Consider the following 24298-nt stretch of genomic DNA (forward strand, 5'->3'; position numbering starts at 1 on the left):
AAAAAGTATATTTACAGAAATATTGCAAAATTAATGAATGCTAGAAGAATACTGGAATGAAGTTATATGGTTTTAGCAGAAATGTGATAAAGAATTAAGCAAAAACTGATTGTTAATGGGCTAAAGTGGAAAATTTAAAGTTAGATTATGTTAAGAAAAATTATAGAACAAAAAATTGAGAAAGAGGGAAGGGATTTGCTGAATTAGCTAATTTGAACTAGAATACAAAAAAGGGAGGTGTGTGGAAGTCTAGGAAACAAGTAAATGAAAGATAATGATATGGAATTTGGATGTGTGTGTTTTTTTCCGTTTTTTCTCTCTCTTTATTATGCTGTCTTAATGTATTGTTCTTTTTTCTTTTTCTTTTTTTTCTTTTTTTTGATGTATTGCTTGTTAAATTTTTCATTGTTTCTGTTTTCTTTTACACTTTTTTTCTGTAACTAAAAAACTTTTAATAAATATCTTTTTTTAAAAAAAGAGAGACATACATGCAGAATGCAATTCATAATTTATAATGATGATAGTAACTATGTGATTGCAAAGTTCACATGTTATATTTGCCACATGAGTCCATGCCCAAAACATGTTGGAAGAGCTTGTTGAGAGAAGCAGTGTGTTGTGTTTCTTAGAGATGTCATAATCAATCAAATCTTCACATGTGCTGAAGCCAGGTTTTCACGCACCCAAATGAATGTGTCATTTGATAGCATGAGGACTAGCCACTCTGAATGACCTCAGCCCCTAGGTCCTAGCTCCTAGGTAATGCATTTCCCATTGTGTGCAGCAGTAATACAGAACCTTTGTTCTGTTTTTCTGGACAGCCCTTTAAATGTTTCATCTTGGGAAAATACCAGTAGAAATTCTTATTCTTCACTACTTACCCTTTCCTTTTATCAGAGTCCTAAGGAAAGGAGTCTCTGGTCGCTCGTCTAATTCTTCAGAGTGGTCAATGAGCGCTTCTTTCACTGCTTGGAATCCAGACAGTACTACAATGGGTAGATGTCCAAACCATATGGTGTAAATATTTCCATGCTGCTTTCCCAGCTACCATTTGGGTCAAAAGAGAGGAGAGGAATGATGTTGGATATTTCAACTTAATATGAGAACGTCATCCTCCCTCACCTCTGCAGTTTCTCACTATGTGCAGTTCTCTTGCTATCATCTTTTCCCCTCCTCCTCCTCCTCCTTCCCTTCCTTCCTCCCTCCCTCCCTACCTCCCTCCCTCCCATAATTCCAACCCATTTGTTTTACTCCCTCCTAGCCATGTTGCCTCTGCCAAGGATCAGAGCAGCAGAGACACTTCGTAGTAACCAGCCCTCCTGTGACAGACAAGAAGATGCACAAATCATTGCCAGAAAATGATCTTGCCACAATCTTTGTGTGTGCAGGGATGTGGAACCTGTAGCCCACCAGATGCTTTTGAACTAGCACTCCCACCATCCCTGACTATTGGCCGCGGTGGTTGGGGCAGATGGGCATTGTAGTCCAAAACATCTGGAGGGCACCAGGTTGGCATAGGCTGGGCTAGAGTCCTGGGTCAGGTTTCAGACCCACGGTGGGTCACAGCAGGAGCATCACCACCATGCAAATATATGGCAAGGAGTTAAGATGATACATGTCTGGGCTAGAGAATATTACCAATTCCAATGTTTTAAAAGTTAATATGTTCATATCTGATTGCTGTGTAATTTTGTATTTTTTGAAGAGTTTTCGCTGAAAAAGCTCAGAATTGTATTTAAGAAACAAACAAACAAATTAAACTATGAACTGACAAAGAGTAAATGGTTGCGGAGGAGGCAATGGAAAGGTGCCTGTTCTGTTTGTCTCTTGTCTTCTCTAGTTACACGTGAGCTGCTGCTGAGAAAGGCTGATGTGCTCCTGCTTCATTGCCAGTTGAACTTGTTCCCCTTCCATCTGTTGGAAGGGGAGAAGTACACAGCATTCTAGGCCAGGGATGTCCAACAGGTAGATCGGGATCTTCTAGTAGATCCCGTGTCTGTGGTAGATCTTGTAGGCCCCCCGAACCCCCCTGAAAGCTCAAGAACTTTGGCTCCCTAAAAAAGCTCAACAAATTTAGTAGATCACCGCCAGGTTTTTTATAGTGGGAGTAGATCTCAGCCTCTTTAAAGTTGGACATACCTATTCTAGGCCATGTCGCAAAATGCAATAGAACAAAAGGAAGACAAGATCAATAACATACTGTAATTAATTCAGCTTCTTGTGTTACACAATGTGTTTTAGAGATGAGTGCCCTTCAACCAGCAATTATGAACGACACACATTAAAACTAGTATAAAGGGGCAAGATTCCGATTAATACTGAAAAAGCACAAAACCATAGAAAGTAGGATAATGGCAGCATCGGTAGCTATGTGAAATCTGGGGGGGGGGGGGGACACAAGGCAACAAAAAATGTTGTTGTATTTTCTATTGGTCAACTTGTAAGTGGTAGCAAGACTTCATTTCCCGTGACATTAGTTTCACAGCTTTCAAAATGACTCTCTGAAGCTGATTTCACTGCCCTGGCCTTGTATTATTGGTGGGAGTATTAACTGGAGATTAGCACTTACTCTAGGCTTGCCATACATCAGGAAAATTCCTGACATGTCCTGACAGGAATCGGCAAAATGTCAGGGAACACCCAGATGTATGGCAACCCAATGAAAAAAGCTCAACAATTTCCTAAAAAATGGCAACCCCACTTTACCGCAAAGATCCTTTAAGAAGATTTTGTTATTTTAGTTTATAATTTGTTTTTTATAAGTGCTTCTGGTTTGAGTGAAAAAGATTGAATAGGGCATGGAGGTTAGTACCTGTTGAGAGGCAGGTATGCTGTGAATGAATGCTGTGGTCTGTCTTTTTTCTGTAATAATATTTTATTCTTTTTTCATATAGAAAGTTACATTACTTAACCTTGGTAATCTCAAGGTAAGATTACTGCAATGTGTTATACATAGGGCTGCCTTTGAAGACAGTTCGGAAACTTCAGCTAGTACAGAATTCAGCGGCCAGGTTGCTCACCGGAACAAGAGCATATTACATCACTCCTGGTCCGGCTGCACCAGCTACCAATTAGTTTCTGGACCCAATTCAAAGTGCTGGTTTTGACCTAGAAAGCCTTAAATGGCTCAGAACCACAATACCTCAAGGACCGGCTCTTTCAATATGATCTTACCCAGACCCTGGAATCATCTTCTGAGGCCCTTCCTTGTGTTCCTCCTCCATTAGAGGTCCAGAGAGTGGCAACACAAGAATGGGCCTGCTCTGCAGTGACTCCCCATCTGTGGAATTCTCTCACCAGGGAAGTTCACCTGGCAAAACCTTCCTTTTTAACTAGGCCTTTGGTTGATTTCATTGACATCCTATGCCCTTTTAAAATCTGATTTTTTTCTGTGGGGGCGTATTATTGGGTGGTTAATAATAATAATAATCCAATTAACAAAACAATTGGAATATAGAAATTTTCCATATAGAAAGTTACAATTATACAGTGGTACTGTATAATAAGCCCTCGAGTGAGTTTTTGGATCTCCTGGACGCTACTTCTGATTGTGATCCTAGTTGCATTGCTCAAGATAAATAATTGGAGAAGAGTAAATGCACATGTTTCGAGCGAAGGAAAGGGTGTACTGATTGCTAATTAAATCGACCACTGAGAAGCTGAGTGACGGGTTGGACTGAACAGAAGACTACATCAAAGCATCACAACTATGTCGGTATGTTGAAACGGATCGGAAAGGGGGGGGGGAACTCTTCACTTTTTCAATATGATTTACCTAACAACCCCTCCCCAAGAAGAACCGCCACATGATTGATAGCAAGTGAGATGGGAAAATAAACTGTGTGGAAATTATCAACTAAAGGCTCTGTTTTGCGGAAGATCTGGAAAGGTAACAAAAGGATTTGGATGACGCAGTTCTAATTGGGAACCGCCATTATGAGACATACTTTGTTGCAGTCAAAGGGGGAGGGAGCCAATGTTCTGTTATCATATCTGAATTCTACGTTTGATTTGGCAAGAACTCACCTGGAAAGGCTGATTTATGGAGCAACTGGTCTGGGAAAGTTCATGAGCAGACGCTTAGACTGTATTTTATGGGAACTGCTGAAATGGCGCCTGCCGTTTGAATAGGACTTTTGGATCAGCATGAAAATCCACACAGGACTATAATGTTTGCTTCAACTCGCTTGTGGAGATAACTCAGAGGTTATTAAGAAAAAAAATGATAACAACAAGAAGATTGGAAGACGGGATTTGTAAATGATAACAACAAAGAGATGGAAAGATGGGACTTGTGAACATCAAAGCAGCAGAAATATGAGATGATTGGACCCTTTCTGAACTCAAAGCATGGGTACCCCCAACAAAAATTAAAAATTTGGCTAAATATTTGAGTTTATTATGTATTGGTATAATTTGGAATTAATGTGATATGATTGGTTTGTTAACAGGAAATTTAATAAAAATTCTTTTAAAAAAAAGAACCTCCGCAACAAATTAAGTACTTAACCCGAGGTACCACTATATTCCAATTCAACAAAACAAGTGATTTCCCACTCACCCAATATCAATGTTTATAATTCAAATTACATACTATTGCATTTTAAAGTTCCATCTTACCTAATTTCATCCTCTCTAGCATGTTTCTTAATATATTCTGCTGTTTTCTTACACTTCAAACCCCGATGTGGTCTTTGCATATGGGGAATAACTTTTTATATAGACCGGAAAGATTTTCCAATCTTCTTTAAAAGATTCTAAATTTGTATCTTTTATCAATTTTTGCCATCTCTGCATATTCCAAGATTTTCATAAAGCATTCTTCCTTTGAGGGTGTTCTCTCCTCCTTCCTCAGTTTAACAGCATACAATAAATATTTTTGATCTGTAGTTTTTAATGCATATTTTCAACTTTTATATGGTTTTGTGCTTTTCAATATTAATAATAATACTACTTAAATTATTACTATTATTTGTATTGCTTACAGCTTCTGACAACGGAGGCTTATGGCATTTACCATTTTTACCCATGCTATCGTTGAAGCTGAAATATCACAATTGTTGGGGGAAATAGATAAAACAATTGCTGGCATCAGGCTGAGTTATTACTAAGCAATAAGTACCTGAATGAGAGTATTTTCATCAATCTTGAATCCAAACCTCCATATGGCTCCAATGAGAGGAAGCTGGAGAAGTCCTGGAGGATAATGCCTGCGTGACCAGAGCTGTTTCAGGTAGTGCAGAATCAGAAGAGCCACCAGCAGAGCAATCAAAAGTGCCCATACCTCCATCCTTTTCTTGCTGTCTCTTTCTCCTTAAAATTTTCTAGGTTGCCTGGTCAGGTTCAACTCTCTTTCTCCAAGGAGTTTTTGCTTTCATCAAAGACATCAGCAGTATTCTCTGTTTTTATATGCTCAGTTATTAAAAACTAATATGCAACAAGGGGAGCAACAAGGGGTGTTACACAATTTGTAGGTAGCCTTGGAATGCAATACAATCAAACACTAATTGCTACTCCTTTTAACCTGTGCCTTGGGAAGGTACCAATCTGATGTAGGCATCAAAGCCTTCAGAAAGAACTCTGAGTTCAAGCTCTTATTCATCCAGCAATGAGGGCCAGGATAGTAAATGCATTACAATTGCAAAAGCCAACAAAATTCTACCTGCAGTTGAATCGAACCACAGTGCAGTACAATTGCTACTTCCACAGAGCACTTGCTACTTGCAATCCATCAGGGGTGCCAACTTGAATAAAATATGAGGAAGGGGGCAAGTGAGCCCCACCTTGCATAATCAATCACATAATGTGGCTCACGTCCACCATTAGAATGGCAATTGCCATGAACTTTGGCGGAGCCAGGCCCCTTCACATATTTTAGAGGGGCACTGAAGGGACCTCCGCCCCTAGTTCTTCGCTCCTAGGTAACCCATTTCCTGTTGAGTGCAACGATAAAAGAGAACCTTTGTTCTGGAAAGCCCTATAAATGTTTTCTCACACTCATAAGGAAAGAAGTCTGTGGTTACTCGTCTAATTCTTCAGATGGCTAGGCAGCACACCCCCAGAGATGCCTCCTGTTGGCATTCTGCTGTAAAAGGCAGCTGTCACAGCCTGCCTTGTGGGTGGACCGGCCCTCTGCTTCATAGCTGGTCATGATACGAAACCCACACACACTTTCCTGTATTTACAGCGGTAGCTGCTGGTGCTAGATTTCAGGATCTGTGAGTTGGCATAATAACACAATACTGGAATGAAGAGAGGGATCCAACGGAAACTCTGGCAGCAGATATTCAAAATGTGTGCTACATATTTCACTGCCTAATGGTCACCACCATATAATAGATGAGCTCCTTTTTTCAAATCATTCCCAAAGCATTCACCACATAATGGTCACAGGGCATTGTAAGTGTGCATGAGAATGCCTTGCCCCAATTCAGACTACCTATTATCCTTACTGTACCTGTTCACACATATTCTGTGCATCCTAATCACACCAAAAACTGTTAGTAACAAGTAATAAGCAATATAAACATAATTATGTTTCTTCATAAACACTGTTTCCTCGATTAAGGGTCATGCTTTGGTTTTTCACCAATAATCGTCCACCCCCCTTTTTTGAAAAGAATAATTATCATAAAAATGTGACAATTATGGTGAAATATAGTACTTAACACTAAACATATTTAACCATTCATTTGTCATCATGATAAGCATTGTTCAAAGAGGGAAGGATGAAACTATATTTTGGCCTTTCTAGTCTGTGAAGATGGATGAGATGGGGATTTGAAGTCATACTCTAGTTTAAGAGCATTTTGTTTAGGATTTTCTGTTTTCTCAGTCCACATTTGAATGTCAGATGAACATCAATCCAAAATAATTTATGTACAGAAGGAATGCTCCAAAGCAAGACCCCTTAACACACTTAAGTTTCCAGTCCTTTAAGCTCACATTTCCTAGCCATTTCTATAGATGCTAATGGATTGATGTCAACCCACCTTAGCAACTAAATTGACTATGAGAAATATTTGGGGGGAACTCAATGCCATTTTCAACTGAGATTCAGGAAAAAAGATGCTGGTTTCCAGGCAAGAGATTAGTATTCACTTATAACAGGGAATGTAATGATTCCTTGGATGAGCAGTATTCAGCTTCAAAGCTGATACTTACTTTCTCCATCTGAAGTAGATAGAAATCAATGAGATCCTGTGGATCATGCAGAGACTGATTCTCTTTATGCTTCTCTATCTCCTCCTTTGCAAATGAAAGCACCATCTCCATGCAGGACAAGGCCTTCTTGTGGGGCCCTGGGAGATGTTTCATGAGCCATGGGAGAATTTCACAAAGCTAAAGATAGCAGAAATGCTGCCATTACCATGAGGAAGCTTGGTCACACTGTTTGTGCTTTGGATTAGCACTTTAAAAACATGATCTGCATTCTTCTTCAGGGCTAGCATATTAGTTTCTCACTAAGAAGAAGGAAGGTGTCTCTCGCTTTTCTGGAATCTCACAATGATTGGGTTCTATGAATAATCCTTAGCTGAAAATGTGAAAGAAAACTATGGCTCACAATATTTTCCCAGCTCCCAGGCATCATTCCAAAACTGGGCACAATCACAGGACCCCTCCTGGAACAAGTTAGTTGCATTTTATGGTAGGTGGGGGTGAGGGGAATTCAAGTAAGTTCACATTTAAAAGCAAATTTGCCTAATACAGAAATGGAAAGACAGCCATCGTTCAAAATGTACACTTCTCCATTTTTTAAAATTTTTAATTGTATTTATTAAGTCTTCCAGTTTGCCAGTCAAGTAATTCTGATCTTTCATCGCAAAAAACTAAACCTTGAAGAAGGATGTTTTTTCTCCTTCCTTGTTTTCTCATTAAAGATTTTCTGAATACATAAGGAGCTAGAAAATTAAAGTTGGACTGATATAAAGCAGTGTTAGAAACCTAGATATGAAAGCTCTGAGCTAAATGGCACCTTAAACCTAGATTATGGGTGGAGCAACGAAATGTTTAGGTGTGCCTTTTTAATAACAAGAATACAAAGCTGAAAATGAATGAACTGCAGCTAAAATCTTATATTCAGTTTTCACATGATCTAGTCCTCATCTGAATACTGTAAAAAACAAAGCCATGTTTGCCCTACCTGACCCCCTAATATTCTTAAGTCTCTTCTCCAGTCTTCAAAGATTGGCTGGAAGTGAGGAGGCAGAAAAAGGTCCTCCTTTCCTTCCACTCTGCAGTTTTAATCGGAAATTTTAGGCTTAGAACTGTGCCCAGAAGTCAGAAACTGCTCACACTAATGAAATTCCTTGTTTCAAATGTGCCTAGAACAGTGATATAAAGTTGTCTGTAGTTTCGCAGTCAAGTGAAGTGCGTACAAAAATGGAAATGCAAATGATATGGTCATGTGTGCCTAAAAATGCATACAATAGTGAAAATAACACACAGGCCTTGCTTCGGGCAAAATTGCACACATGTGTGTGCATTCGGAGAAATTAGCACTAAAATGCTGATGAGGTTTCATGAGTACTTTTTTAAAAAAGATCCGGAAGGGATGTAGAAATGTGGAGAACTGAACTTAAGTTTGGAAAAAGAGTTTAGTTGGGTCATACCATTGGTATGGTAAGCGAAATCCCACATCAAACAGAAGTACAGAATTTCCCCGGATGGAACTCAACTAAACCAATACGAGTTATACCTGTACAAGGGGAATTTTGTGTACATAAATCATTAGATGCAGCTGATTCTACCATGGTAGGCTCTTCTCATTGCCACTATACTTGGGATTATATTAAGAATAGTCAAACCTGAGCAAACGGTACTACCTATCGAACTCGGAATACCTTGCCCTGTGCACCTCCTTTTATTCATGCATGGAAAATGGTGTGGAATATAACTGTGACAGCAAAAGGCAATCTAACATACTGCACTGTGAACTCTATGCCCCTTTTGATATTTCGCCTTATGCACTACACGTACCAAAAACCTCAGACCCGATGGTTGTGGTGGATATGTGGAGAATGGGCATACAAGCAACTCCCTTCCAAATGGAGTGGGACTTGTTTCCTGGGATGGGTATTACGAACTAGTGGATTATGCCCACTAGTTCGGCCAAGCGTACACGAAGAAACGCTGATATTTCCCATATAGCAGGAGGAAGTACCCAAAGTTGGAGCGATACTGATGATTGGCCACCAGAGCGCATTATAGCCTATTATGATCCTGCCTCCTGGAATCCTGATGAGCTCATACAAGGGGCACGGGATCCTCTTTATAATCTAAACAGAATAATTCGATTGCAAGCAGTAGTGGAACTTGTAACCAATGCAACGGCCCAGAGTTTCAGACTTATTGCACAACAGTTGGATAAAAGTAGAGCCGCCATTTTGCAGCTGAAAATGGGAATGGATTATGTACTTGCCAGGCAGGAAGGCCTATGTGGAGTCTTGAACTTGACAGGGAATGCCTGTTGCTTTAACATTTCTGATAATGGTGAAGCAATCCGTGTGTTGGCCACAAAGATGGAGAGTATAGCACATGCCCCAGTACAAATATGGGAAAGATGGGATATGGGATGGCTCACCAATTGGTTACCTAATGTTGCAGGACTCAAAGGGATACTATTGTCTTGCTTGTTTTTCTTGACGGTAGTAGTAATGGTTTTATGTATGGTGCCATGTATCATTTCATGTTTTAGAAGTACAATTAGCAAGATGATTTCAAATGAAACTCTACCTCATATCATGGCCCTATACAGAGCTTTACCTCAGGAATATGATGAAGGTCAAGCTACCAAGGACACTTGGGATGAAGGTCCTTGAGCTTGAAAGGGGGGAATGAGGAATCTGATCAAGGTCTCTATTTTAAAATGAGCTTAAAAATATATTTGCAAATGTTTGTATGTTTCATGCAAGGCAGAAACCAGCTGGCTAAGTACTCTGGCAGTGTTTATCTTCCTGCTCTCCTGAACAAGGGCCCCTCTGATTTATAGCAGTAGCAGGAGACAAATTTCTCAAAGTTGTAAAAGGGAATTACAGGCTGGGAGCAAAGGTTATACTGACCCTACATATAACAGAATACAATCAAGCTGCAAAAACACTAATTACCAACTCTTAGTAAAATTTATTGTTTAACAGAAAATAATACCATGTGCCTCCCATCAGATTCTAGGCATATTTTCCCAGGGTTTAAGGTATCTTGAGAAGGTTAAAGGGCAAAGAGCTAATGGGAAAAGCAGCTGGCTGGAAAAGGGGGGTGCAAATTAAAGAGGCTTCCTTTTGAAGCTGTTTTTTACTGAGTTCCTTTTTACTCTGAAAAGGCCTTTTCTTCTAAAAAGCTATCTATTATTATTGGCTTAATGTAATTATGCAAAGGATTTAGAAAGTAAGAAATGTTAGATTCTTATGTTAGATTCTTATTTCATTGATGGTGTGTGAGAATGTGAACCCAAGATCTCTGTTTAAGATAGAATTTAATACCATGAGCCATCTGTTTTAGCCATTTGTTTTGGAATGAAGGGGCAACAAGGGCCAAAGGTGATCTGGTAATTAAGGTGCCTTGTTGAGGCAAATGTAGGATATATGGCTACTTGTCTGCCATTTATGGATAGAAGGAAATATAGTTCTTTGTCTCCCATCTTTTATGATTAGTTCTAGCAAACAGCCAATAGGAATTTCAACCAGGCTGATTGGACAGAGGCAGCCAAAGGAGGAGCAAGGGGGCTGGGCTGAGGAAATATATGTGCTGGCCATCAGGGCTGGAGTGGGCAGAGCTTTGGTAACCATATACCACTGTGCCTATCATTTATTTGATATAAACATGGGTGTAAAATAATGAATATACAGCAAGTAAATAACTATGGATTTTTTTAAATAAATGACTACAGTGGAGAGTATCCTGTTTAAATAAAAATTAAGGATTTATTGTTTTCAAACATGGAGGAAAGGTTGGATTTTTTGGGGGGTGGGGGAAGAGAGATAAAGTCATCATCCTGGATTGGAAGAGGACTATTCTTGACTCATAGCAATGTCTGGGACTGAAGATGGGGGGAAATATCACCTAGCAGAACAAGGAACAGCTGGATATTATCTCGGAATACAATTGGATATCATACTGGAATGAGCATTTAGAATATTCTGAATACACACATGAAGTTGATATCTGGCCAGTGAAAGACCCTGTGTGAGAGGCAGAGAAAGAAAGATCTCCCATGGTTGGAGACTGAGGGAAGAAAGGGAAGCACCCAGGTGAGAGCTGGGAGCCACTCCCTTCTGTGTTAGACAAGAGTTAAGACGTACCTTTGAGAGAGGGCTTGGCATTTCTCTCTCTCTCTCTCTTTTCCTTTCTTTGTTTTTATTTTGGTTATTTATTTATTTGTTTTAGTCAGTATGCTGAAAGTTTCAGCAAACTAACCCAATTCAGCCAATTTTTCCCACACCTTTTTTTAGGATAGAATGTGTAATGTCAACCAGTTACTAGTTCTACTGGTTCCACCAGGCGGGATTTTTTTTGAGGGTGAATTCTGCACCATATTCTTGACAAGAATATTCCGCTTTGTTAGTTCTTCTGTAATGCTTCCTGAACACTCCCGCATTATTGCTGTCTGGGGGAACTATATCTATTGCAAAAATGCGACAAAAATAAGTCTGTGTATATGTAGTTTTCAGTAGAAAGTTAAAGGATGTGATAGAGTGGAAATGAAACTGTGTGACCACCTCATAATCTTTGCAGGCATAAATAGTATTGAAAATGGACTTGGATGTAACCACCTTGAAATTATTATGAGCACAAATCATGATGAATGCATAATCAAAAAGTTTTCTGGAGGAGTCCTTTGCTACATGAGTCCGTGCCCAAAAGATGTTGGAAGAGCTTGCCGAGAGAAGCAGTATTTTGTGCTTCTTAGAGATGCCATAATCAACCAAATCTCCACATGTGCTGAAGCCAGGTATTCATACACCCCAACTAATGTGTCATATGATGGCATGAGGACTAGCCACACTTAATTTAAAAAGATATCCAGCGGGAAAATCCAGCTGGGAAAGGAGTCAGTGCTTTATCTCACATTAACATTCTGCATTTGCTCCTCAGGCTTCCTGCCATGCCTTCTTGCTCTTTGAAGTTACACAGAATGATTGGTGCTGATATTATTCTTTTAATTCCTGGCAATTGATTAAATCATAATTTCAAAAAGGTTTCTACACACTTCTGCTGATGCACTTGGGGGATTCTGAACCTATTGTGATTCATTCACACGAGTGACAGAAGCAGCAAGTCCTGCAACAAAATTTGGGATCTTTGGGGCTTATTTATGTAAGATCACAGTACACTCATTGGAATTAATGAAACTAAATTAGTCATGTCAGGCAATTTCATCATGTCTACTCTTAAGTGGAATTATGCTCTCTATAATCCTCCCACATGTACTTAAAGACTTGTACATGGTGCAATATTAGTTAGCTGTTACTATGCTGTACACAAACACCTACGTGCCTCTTTTCTACTCCCCTCAGTTTCCCTGCTCTGGCCTCCCATTAGTTTCCAAATTCTGCTCCCCTGTTGATTTCAAGCCAGTGAGAGTTACTCTTGAAACCCATCATCACAATAAATGTGATTACCAATTACCGTATATTGTCTCCCTGCTTATTTAACTTATATGCAGAATTCATCATGCGAAAAGCTGGGCTGGATGAATCCCAAGCCGGAATTAAGATTGTCAGAAGAAATATCAACAACCTCAGATAGGCAGATGACACAACCTTGATGGCAGAAAGTGAGGAGGAATTAAAGAACCTTTTAATGAGGGTGAAAGAGGAGAGCGCAAAATATGGTCTGAAGCTCAACATCAAAAAAACGAAGATCATGGCCACTGGGCCCATCACCTCCTGGCAAATAGAAGGGGAAGAAATGGAGGCAGTGAGAGATTTTACTTTCTTGGGCTCCATGATCACTGCAGATAGTGACAGCAGTCACGAAATTAAAAGACGCCTGCTTCTTGGGAGAAAAGCAATGACAAACCTAGACAGCCTCTTAAAAAGCAGAGACATCACCTTGCCAACAAAGGTCCGTATAGTAAAAGCTATGGTTTTCCCAGTAGTGATGTATGGAAGTGAGAGCTTGATCATCAAGAAGGCTGATCGCCGAAGAATTGATGCTTTTGAATTATGGTGCTGGAGAGCTTTTGAGAGTCCCATGGACTGCAAGAAGATCAAATGTATCCATTCTTAAGGAAATCAGCCCTGAGTGCTCACTGGAAGGACAGATCGTGAAGCTGAGGTTCCAATACTTTGGCCACCTCATGAGAAGAGAAGACTCCCTGGAAAAGACCCTGATGTTGGGAAAGATGGAGGGCACAAGGAGAAGGGGACGACAGAGGACAAGATGGTTGGACAGTGTTCTCGAAGAGATGAACATGAGTTTGACCAAACTGTGGGAGGCAATGGAAGACAGGAGTGCCTGTGTGATGGCCTGGGAATCCGATTCAGAGGCTGAACCAGAGGAATCCCAGCCTGCACAGGAGCCCCGCCTCCAGGGCCGGCTGAATTGGGGCAGGGCCTTGATTCTGAAGCGCCTGCACCTGTGCCAGATCCTCAGGAGCAGGCACCAGGTGAATCCACTCTGGCTCCGGAGGTGGTTGAGGACACAATGCCTACAGGTGCGCCTCTCCCAGCCCTGTCAGGGGAAGGTGAGTCTCCCCCTGGGTCCAGTAACCCTCCAGCCTCTCCTGAGCTGCAGAGGCTCAGGGCAGAGAGGTGGAGGGAACTGGTTTCTCCCAGGAGGAGTGCTCGCCTTAAGGCCAGGAGAGGTGGGTCTCCTGGGGGCCGGGACCACCCCTGGCCTCAGAGAAGATGAAGGCCAGTCAGCCCGGTCCCAGGTTGCGGGAGCAACGTCGTTGAAGAGCTGTTTCAGCCAGCAACCAGTCCTGTTCCTCCAGAGTTCCTGTCCTTGCCTGGCTCCTCGCTTTGGACCCCACTTTGCCCATGGAGGACTGTCTGCCGACCCTCAACTCAGCTGCTGGACCTCGCCCCACGGTAACCTCCCACCGGGACCAGCACAGCCTGGCATGCTCTGGTCCATGGTGTCACGAAGAGTTGCATACGACTAAACGACTAAACAACAACAACAAGAAGAAGATAACTCTTATTAGAATAATTAGAATATTAGATGAAGCAAGGCCTGCTCACAGGTGCCAGGCCACAGCAACTCTTTTCAGTAGGTCTTGCCCCCATGAGGCAGTTGTGGAGGGTGAACGTCCCCTCCTCCCACAGCTGTTTAGCTCTCCTCCTTCCCCAGGTCCTTTCCATGCTATCTAAGACTCCACTGATGCACCCTTCTCTGCTCCTCCCTCTTCATCCCTCTTCTGGTCCTGGGAGACACCGGGAGAGGGGAGCTAGTTGCAGCAGGAGGGGGGACACCCTGGCTCCTTCACTAGCCTGACTCATCTCTGCCTCTTGGCCTCTCCTATCTCCTACTTCTGCCTCTGCTTCTGGATTTTTCTCTGCCACACACTGTCCCTGTCTGATCACCAATCCCTGGGCTCTCAGTCTTCATCCCTTGGAAATTCCCCAGGTCGTACCTCCCACCATTCCTTGGTGTTCAGCCAGTGTATGCCATCATGCCTTAAAACCCTCAATGATCCCTGGCATATGGACTTGTGGCCATAACATATGTGCTTGACTCATGGTTCATTAGGTTCCAATGAAAAACAGAGATTGTACTAATTACGACTATGGTTACTACTTCATTGTGGGGCGGGACATCCACGTTTGAAAGATATTTTGATTATTATTATTGCACCTCCTCCATTTTGGCCTTGCATCTTATAGATCAGTAATTTGCCATGTTGATTTGGTAGTGTGGGCCAGCTACAGGCTTTCTTGAATGGCACAGGTCTTCTTAATCCTTGTAAATCTGGTTCTTGGGATGGGTTGTGGGTGGAAAGTGCGTCTGACTCCACATTAGAGTACCATCAGTGGAGAAGGACAAGGACAGTGCTTCTTAGAAACCGACTTAGAGCAGAAATATTAGTACTGTAATCACTCTCTAAAAGCAATGTATAATCCAAATTGCCTACATGCTGTGCTTACCCCATTGGGTGTCTACATTTGGTTCTAGGTCATGGCATTCCCCCGGGTCCCAGTGAATTGTAGAGTTGGAAGGGACCCTGAGGGCCATCTAGTCCAACTCCCTCCAATGCTAGAATCTCAGCTAAAGACATCCACGACACATGGCCATCCAACTTCTGCTTAAAAACCTCCAAGGAGGAGAGTCCACAATCTCCCAAGAGAGTGTCGCGAATTCCTCGCGGCGCTTTTAGCAGAAACGCTCTGAGTCCCAGGTTTTTCCAGTGCAGTCTTTTTAATGTGAGCTATATACAGGTATTTACAAAAACAGTCCATACAGAGTACCTGCTCCTTAAGGCAAACAAATACTCTCCACCACAGCACCACCATACCACAGCACAACCACCACAGTTACTGTTGAACAGGCTTTTCTTTTAAAGCAGGTGATAGCCAATCACATTAACCCCATTCCTGCTGAGTCACTCTGACCCAGCACTTTACAGAGTATTGCATCAGCCTGTTGAAGCCTGCAGACTTACTCAGTATTCTGTGAATCCCAACAGGGAGACCATTCCACCGTCAAAATCTCTTACTGTCAGTAAGTTTTTCCATATGTTTATTTCTGAATCTTCTTTTTTTGTAACATGAAGCCATTTATTTGAGTCCTAACCTCCAGAGCAGGGCTGGATCAATACATATCACAGAAGCGATTCAGTTAAACACATTGTATTTTTTAAACTATTGTTCAATTTTACAATTAACGTTCACATTCAAATAAAAGTCATAATCATAAACATATACGATTCTCTGAATCCTTGGACTACCCTGAGCTGAGATTCCATGGATTCCATTCAACTGCATCATATAATGTTCTCCATTTTCCCCTAAAATTCCATTCTTACCATAGTTCTTGTTACAATACAAGTGTTGTTACAATGCTGCCAATGTTTTTAATTGTGTACAGTGTTCTCCAAGGGAACTTACAAATTTTCCCCATTCCTTATTAAAGTTATCCTTCTTGGTTTCTAATCTTTCCGGTCATTTTTGCCATTTTGGCGTAGTCCATCATTTTTATCAACCATTCTTCTCTGGTAAGGACTTTATCTTTTTTCCTTCTCAGAGCCAAAAGTATTGGTACTGCTGTCGTCGCATACATAAATAGTCGTTTCTGCTCCTTTGGTATTTCTGCACCTTCGATTCCTAGTAAAAACGCTTCTGGGTTTTTTCCCCAAAGGTTATTTTAAATATTTTTTTCAACTCATTATATATCATTTCCCAAAATGCTTTTGTTATCTTGCAGGTCACCATGTATGGTGGAGGGTGCCTTCTTTATCTTTGCATATCCAACAAATATTTGTAGCAGTTCTATACATTTTTGCTAATTTAGTAGGTGTTAGATACCACGATACATCATTCTCACAAAGTTTTCCATGTACAGCATGATGTGAATTTTAAATCTTCCCTCCATAACTTTTTCCAAGATGAGAATGGTATATTATGCCCAATATCTCTTGTCTATTGTATCATCACTGATTTAATTTATTCATCTTTAGCATACCATTCTAGCAATAGTTTATACATTTTGGAAAGTAACTTCACATTCATTTTTATTACTGATATCCTTCCCCACTTAAATGCATTGTAAACTTCATACAGGGAAGTTCCTTTGGCGAAAAATGGGACTCCACTGCGCCATCTGGTGTCATAGTGTTATAATGCATAGAAAGAGCTTTATCTTTAAAAATGTAGCCGAGTCCCAGGAGAAAACTATTACTTCCCTTAATCTGGACACTACATATCTGCTGATGCAGCCTAGAACAGCATTAGCTTTTTTGTAATTGCATCACACTGCTGACTCATATTAAGCTTGTTGTCCACAGAAGACCTCAATTGAAGTAAACAGTGTTGTTGCATAGAGTTTCAGAAAAGCAAACTGTTTTACACATTTATATTTTTTTTCCAGCCCCAAAATTGTGAAACAGGAGACATGACAATGTCTTGCCAGCTTTCTGTACATGATAACATGTTCAGGAGGAAGTTACTTTGCAAATATGCTTTGCAAACTGCAAGCAGCAAGGTTCATTCAGCCTAGGGACCCTGAGGGCCATCTAGTCGAACTCCCTCCAATGCTGGAATCTCAGCTAAAGACATCCACGACACATGGCCATCCAACTTCTGCTTATATACCTCCAAAGAGGAGAGTCCACAATCTCCCAAGGGAGACCATTCCACTGTCAAAAAGCTCTTACTGTCAGTAAGTTTTTCTGCGGAGATCATCTGTTAGGGTGACCAGAGATGCCTCGGTCCCATGATGAGCACGGAAGCCGGATTGGAATGGATCCAGAGCTGATGTTTCATCCAGAAACCCATCAAGCTGTTCAGCAACCGCTCTCTCAATCACCTTACCCTGGAACGGAAGATTCGAAACCGGGCGGTAATTGGATAGATCTAAAGGATCTAATAATGTTTTCTTTAAGAGCGGGTGCACCACTGCCTCCTTCAGTTCCCCTGGGAATCTCCCGGTGCCAAGGGACAAACTGATGATATCCCCTAGGGGGGCCCGCACCTCGTCTGGACATGCTCTAATCTGCCAGGAATGGCATGGGTCAAGAGGACAGGTGGTGGGCTTTCCAGCTGGGAGGAGTCTGTCCACATCAGTTGGGGATATTGTGCCAGGCGAGAGCTAGCAGATGCAATGGAGGCCGAGAAGTAAGACTTCTTAGCGGCCTTCACTGCCATCTTGTAGGTTTTCATTAAAACCCTATAAGATGTTCTTGAGGCTCCGTTGCGGGCACCCTGCCATACTCGCTCTAGCCGCCTGAGGTCCCGCTTAATTTTCCGGAGCTCCTCGGTAAACCAGGGAGCCCGGTTTCGACGGGGTCACAGAGGGAGCTTAGGTGCGATCTCATCAATGTCTGCCAGGAGTGGATATTCCAGCCCTCAACAAGTGATCAGACCATGGCACCTTCATTGAAGGAGACATGATCACATCTATACCTACGCCAAAGATCAAATCTGGCGTGTGGCCTGCTTGATGTGTGGGGCCCAAAACAAACTGGGAGAGCCCTAGTTTCGCCATGGAAGACACCAGGTCCAGAGCCTATGAGAAGGGAGTGGCATCAGCACGGATGTTGAAGTCCCCCAATACCAATAGTTTAGGGAACTCCATGGCCCAGCCGGCCACTGCCTCCAGTAGGCCTGACAGGTTGGCTGCTGGTGCGCTAGGTGGCCGTTACACCAGCCAGACAGCCAAGCTCTCCTCGGAGCCCCACACTAAGCCAACACATTTCAATGCCGGGGATCGATGGCGATGGTAGAGCCCTGAAAGAACAATCTTCCCGGATTAATAACGCCACACCCCCGGCCACAGTCCGCAACTGGTGGAGGACGGAGAAACCCGGAGGCACCATCTCTCGTAAGGTAACTGTTTCCCCTTCGTGCACCCAGGTCTCCGATACACAAGCCAGGTCGACCCCCTGCGAGGTAAAGAAATCTTGAAGGGTGGCAGTCTTGTTGCCTATAGACCTGGCATTGCACAGCACCAGTGATGGAGGTGAGTAATCCTTGCTCACCCTACCCTCGTCCCTCGGGATGGGGCGCAAATTGGAAGGGGTATCTCGATCCCCTTCGCCTATAACATCTGCCCCCACCACCATACCTCCCTCACCCCTCCACAGTAGCAATCCCAAGCCTCATACTAGCCTCCAATAGATGGCAATTGATGTTATTCTTTCCCAGCCTAGTTATTCTGTTTATAGTATCAACAACTCGATAACTCTAATTAGTTGAGTAGAACAAACCAGCTAAACATCAGCTACCTCTCTGATTGTATGAAACCATTATATTCTTTGTCAGCCTACTATTATAATATTTGTAGGGGTCAGATGGGATTACCATGAGGAATTAGAAAATATACATCAAGCCATCGTGTCCACGATGAAAGCGTTGTGTTGACTGGGTTTGATGTATTGACGATAATTTCTGATTAAATCCCATAAGATTCTACATTCATGTCCTTTCCATGCCCTTTTGCCTCTGCTGCCCATTTCTCTTGTCACGTACACAGCCCAGTTGCTTAGACAGGCAGGCGTCCTGGGTCATCAAAGATAGTGGGCAAGTTTATTTGATGTAGGATGGTAATCTTAGGGCTAGGAAACAGATCTCACATTGGGGGGATAATGGTCACTGTCCTCCTGGCCATCCTTCTTATCATGTGTACTGATTGTTTATAACCTCAGGGTTGCCAGATGCTCTTCTTTGTAGTTCTCAACTATTTACTACCCCTTTGTAGTTCTCAACATATTTACCCCAAAATATATGCATGCTAATTAGTGTTGTAGTGTAACTTTTTCCCCACGTGGTGTTTGATGAAATGCTCAGAGGAAATATGATTGGTTCTTACGAGCACTGTGTAAAAGATTCTTTTGCTAATAAAATGGCCTGGCGAGGGGTGTGGTGGACGTACTTACTCAAATTCTGCCATTGAAGGAAAGGCTAGTGGAAGTCAGGGGAACGTCTGTTTCAAACTTCTCCTCCTTCCATTCCTTAACTGTGATAAAGTATGTGAAGCCTTCAAATATTGCATAGTGCCTCCACACAACCTATTTCACTCCTGATATCTTGCGTGGTCTGCGTTCCAGTTTCCGGGTTCAATGTAGTGATTTAGAAGAGATATTTTATTAACGAGCACACATGTACAGTATCCATCAAAGAAACTTAACATTCTTCAACTGGAGAAGCTGATAGCCTTGCTCTTAGGAGTCTACTCATCTTAAAGATACAATAACATAGCATGGGGGGGGTGTTAGAAGCTGGCTGCAGAAGAGGGAGAGAGGAGGAGGTGTGGGAATGTGTGTGTAAGGGAGATTTGAGAAAAGGAAGGAGGAGGGGGAGGAGAAAAAGGAGCAAGAGTAAGAATGGGGATGCAAAGGAAGTTGTCAAAAAGGAGGGAGTAAGGAGGCATTGGGAGAGGGATGAAGATGAAAACAGGGGCATGAAAGGGCCTAAAGAAAAGGAGGAGATGGGGTGAAGGGGAAAACAGATGGAAAGCAGAGCTGCAGAAGATAAGAGAGAAGTGGCTTCAGAAATGGAGCTGCGAAGGTGAAAAGAGACCTCAGTAGCTGCATGGGATGAGATGGGAAGGGAAGGGGAAATGCTAGGGGGTTCATGTGTCAGGAGTGGCCAAGGGGTCACTAAGTGGAGGAAGCAGGGGTGCAGCCCCTAATATTTTCCTATTTTCTTATGTGTTGCAGTGGGGAACTGCACAGAGTTTATACGGATGGGGATGTGCTATAATCCCTATTATAGCCTCTTGATTGAGCTCTTTGACTCCTTCTGGCAGCTGAAAACTGAATGCCCTCAGCAGGCTGGTCAGGAAGATGAATATTTCAGTCTTTGCCATCTGCATTCCCAAACAAATGCTAACCCCTGAGGAGGAGACAAGAAGAAGGCAGCAAGTGAGGAATAATTTACTTTCCCAGGTTCATTGCTTTGTGGCTATAAACATTCTGCATAACACTTTGGCAAAATAGACATAGTTAGGATAGGGAAAACATCAAGGCTGCTGTCAGTTTTCTAGCCTGGTCAGTGCTAACCTTTCCTTCTTCTTGCTATACTTATGTTTTGTTCTGTAATTTGAAGTTCCCTATCTCATATCAAGGAAGATACATTCAGGAAGAGGATGGATTGAAGATGAAGGGTCCTGGGGGACTTCCGGGTTGGTGCCTCCGGTAATGGCGGAATTCCTCTGATCGGGAGGAATTTGCCTCGTGGGAATCTGGGTCTGGCCGCCACAGTGAAGGCGGAGACCCGAAAAAAATCACAGGCGGGAGAAGCCTGTGAACGTGGGATTCGGCGGGCACCTTTTGCGCCTCCCCTACTCAGGAGGGGCAGGGCAGAGAGCATCTCCCAGGGCTAGCAGCCAGTGTAAGAGTGTCTAGCTCCCAGTGAGAAGAAGAAGAAGAAGAAGAAGAAGAAGAAGAAGAAGAAGAAGAAGAAGAGGAGGAGGAGGAGGAGGAGGAGGAGGAGGAGGGGGAGGAGAGGTAGTAGTTTGGATTTGATATCCCACCTTTCACTCCCTTTAAGGAGTCTCAAAGCATCTAACATTCTCCTTTCCCTTCCTCCTCCACAACAAACACTCTGTGAGGTGAGTGGGGCTGAGAGACTTCAAAGAAGTGTGGCTGGCCCAAGGTCACCCAGCAGCTGCATGTGGAGGAGCGGAGACGCGAACCCGGTTCCCCAGATTACGAGACTACCGCTCTTAACCACTACACCACACTGGGAGAACTGGGAGGGCTCACTTTTCTGTGTGCAGAATAAGGGTGAACATTTAATTTTGACAGAAACGAAATAAAGGAAATTACAAGGTCTTCTATCTTATCTTTCCTAATCTTTTTTCTATTTTCCCTTTTAGATTGTTATGATTTTTATTGTGTCTCACAAATAAAGCTTTCAATAAAACTTGATTTAAAAAAATGAAAGGAAAACTTTGATCAACTGCCCAAATCAGCAATGCAGAAAGGGGTTAAGACCATAAGCAAACTGTCCTGCCAGATTTCTCTTTCTCGCAGCCCTGCACCACAGCGGGTATGGAGGGGAAAGGAGCACAACGTGGCTCCCTCAGACAGCACATTCGCTTTCCCACCTGAGCTGGGACGGACCATTGGGAATCTCGGGCATAGGGGATCCTGCTGCTGCTGCGAATGCTGCCACCAGTAGCAGGACGCTGCTTGCCTCCCTGGTTGCTTAAGAGCGCTTCTCTCCCCTCCACCTTTCTCACTTTCTCACCCACCCCTCTGCCTTTCTCACTTCCTGGTTTTTGTGCGACTTCTGAAGAATGCATGCTCCAATCGCATGGCTGAATCGTTACCTTAGGGTAGCAGCCAAGCAGGGCAGGGCGATCGCTCCAAGGGTGGATCGAGCGCTTGGATGGGGAACGAAAAGAAAAAAAGGGGGGGGAGGAACAGGCGGGAGAGGAGAGAGAGTGGAGATTTGCCTTGAGCATCAATTGTTAAGTTATTATGCTTCTGTGTGTGACTTCTGCGGACACGCACAAACGCGCCCTCGCGCCAACTGGCTAACTTACAAATCAGCCCCGTAATCTCCTCTCTGAAATGAAACATTCCAAACAGGGAGGCTCATCGGCAATCCAGTAGCCTTTCTGAGAAAAGGAAAGGTTTTGTTTCCGACTGCAATCTATTTATATGGAATTGCACAGTGCAAATGGCAAGGCTAGCTGTTTATGCTTTTCCTCAGACATTCCCCCCTGAATGTCTGCTTTATATACATAATTTACACAATGGGCCCCACATGATTGGCTAATTCCAGGATTCTGCTGTAGGCCAACCAGGTTGCGGATTCACTTCCACCTGGAGCTGGAAGGGGTGGCTCCTGTGCACCAATCAGACTGCTGCATTCTGAATCCTATTGTTCTGGGACCAATCAGACTGCTGCATTTTGGATCCTATTCAACTCCATTCTTACATAACACCATTTCAACTCCCTGGTGAGCAGCAATTTATACACCAGTTTCTGCTGCATTAAGAGATGTTTATCCCCATATCAAAATACAGTCATACATCATTTTGCAGCAGGCATCCGTTCCGGAGCCCCAGCCAACTAGCCGAAAGGATGCAGAGCAAAGTGCAGTGTCTGTGCACACGCGTGGAGCTGTTTGCACTTCTGTGCATGCATGAAGCATGATTTACCGCTTCTGCACATGTGCTAGCGGCAAACCAGGAAGTAACCCATTCTGGTACTTCCGGGTTGCCGTGGACATTCGCCGCAATGGACGCTCTTCAGGGCGGATGTTCGCAGAGGTACGTAGCACTGAGAATATATCTCACTATGCCAGGAAGTGTAGCATCTTGTGAACATAGTTTCAATAAGTTAAAACTCATGCAAAACTACTTAAGATCAAGTATGAGTGAAACCAGACTAAAAAGTCTAGCAATCCTGTCCATCGAGTATGAACTAGCATCAAAAACAGACTTTGATGAAATTATTACTGAGTCTTCTTCGATTAAAGCAAGAAAAATAAAGTTCTAATCACATCAGACTTCATTGAGGAGATTCCTACTTAAAGCCAGAGTTGGCCTAACTTTACTTTTTAAAAAGATTTCAAATAACAACTCTTCTGAATTGTAACTTGTAACGTGACTTGTGAATAATGTTAATAGTTTTCCTATTTATATCAACCAAATAACACAAATATTGTGAAAGCAATGCCATTTTACATCATATAGTATTATAATATAAAGTTATCATTGTGAAATAAATCAGTATGATATTTTTTCTACATTTCATTTAGGCCTATCTGTATACTGTTTTACAACTTAATTACATTAAAAAAAACTGTCAACTGCCATCTAAATGTCATTTGCTTTCATGAAACCTTTTATTAAGATATAATAAATTAAATATTGTATTTTATGGGAAATAATTCAATACAAGGTGAAGTGTGTGAGGAATTGAATGGCACAGGGTGGGGTGGAGGAGAGGCAGAAAGAAGAGCTAATTTTCCGTGCTAGGGAGCACAATCTGGACAGTTCTGTCAGGGGCGCAAGATCACCTAGCTATGGCTCTGGTCCCAAGCCACCAACCCAAGCCACCAACTTAACTTGCCACTGCCTTGCCCCATTCTGCTGCCCAAAGTGCCACTCCAGCCAGAAAGATGCTTCTTCTGTTCCAGCCCACTCCCTCCTGTGTTGCTGCTGATGTCATTTCCTGGAAGCAGACCAGTAAGCACATCTACAGATCACAACATAGCTTGGTCGTCTGCATTTACCTGCACCAAATGGCAGATATTCTTCTCTGGTCATGAATTGTCCATCCTTGTCCAAAAAATGATTTGGGTTGAACTTTGCAGGTGTCTCCCACCGTGTTGGATCAAGAAGAAAAGAAAGCAGATCGGGAACAATAATAGTCCCCTGCAAATAAGAAACAAGTGACTTGGAATGCATTCATATCAATACTTTTTTTTTAATTGTCCCACACTATCCCAAGACTAATCATTGCAGAGACTGATCTGAATTATTATTATTATTATTATTATTATTATTATTATTATTATTATTATTATTTTGGTGGGTGGCTTTGTATTCATCACTGTAAAAACTTTCTGTACAAGCAGGAACACAAGAGGACTTTCCCCCACCTCTTTTAAAATGAATGCTCACAGGCAGGCTGAGAACTCTCTGGCCACTACATGCTCCTCCCCTGCCACAATCTTGCTGATG

The 24298-nt window shown here is 42.5% G+C and overlaps 1 protein-coding gene and 2 long non-coding RNA genes across 3 annotated transcripts in view; 1 reads left to right on the plus strand and 2 right to left on the minus strand.

The window, feature by feature from the left end:
• The window catches only part of LOC310678384 (cytochrome P450 2J2-like), a 28745-nt gene extending 23363 nt beyond the window's left edge, over window positions 1–5382 (minus strand). Inside the window, exons 1-2 of the mRNA XM_083442298.1 lie at window positions 5123–5382; window positions 882–1044 (exon numbers count right to left, since the gene is read on the minus strand). Of these exons, the coding sequence (XP_083298424.1) occupies window positions 882–1044; window positions 5123–5290 (331 nt within the window). The 5' untranslated portion in view covers window positions 5291–5382. The remainder of the gene's footprint in view (window positions 1–881; window positions 1045–5122) is intronic.
• LOC310678493 overlaps window positions 1–24298 on the plus strand; it is a 157294-nt gene that overhangs the window by 24877 nt on the left and 108119 nt on the right. The gene's annotated exons all lie outside the window — the stretch shown is intronic.
• LOC310678528 overlaps window positions 1–24298 on the minus strand; it is a 60425-nt gene that overhangs the window by 23363 nt on the left and 12764 nt on the right. The gene's annotated exons all lie outside the window — the stretch shown is intronic.

This window comes from Podarcis tiliguerta, assembly GCF_965153285.1.
Source record: "Podarcis tiliguerta genome assembly, chromosome: 5".
NCBI classification, from domain to species: domain Eukaryota; kingdom Metazoa; phylum Chordata; class Lepidosauria; order Squamata; family Lacertidae; genus Podarcis; species Podarcis tiliguerta.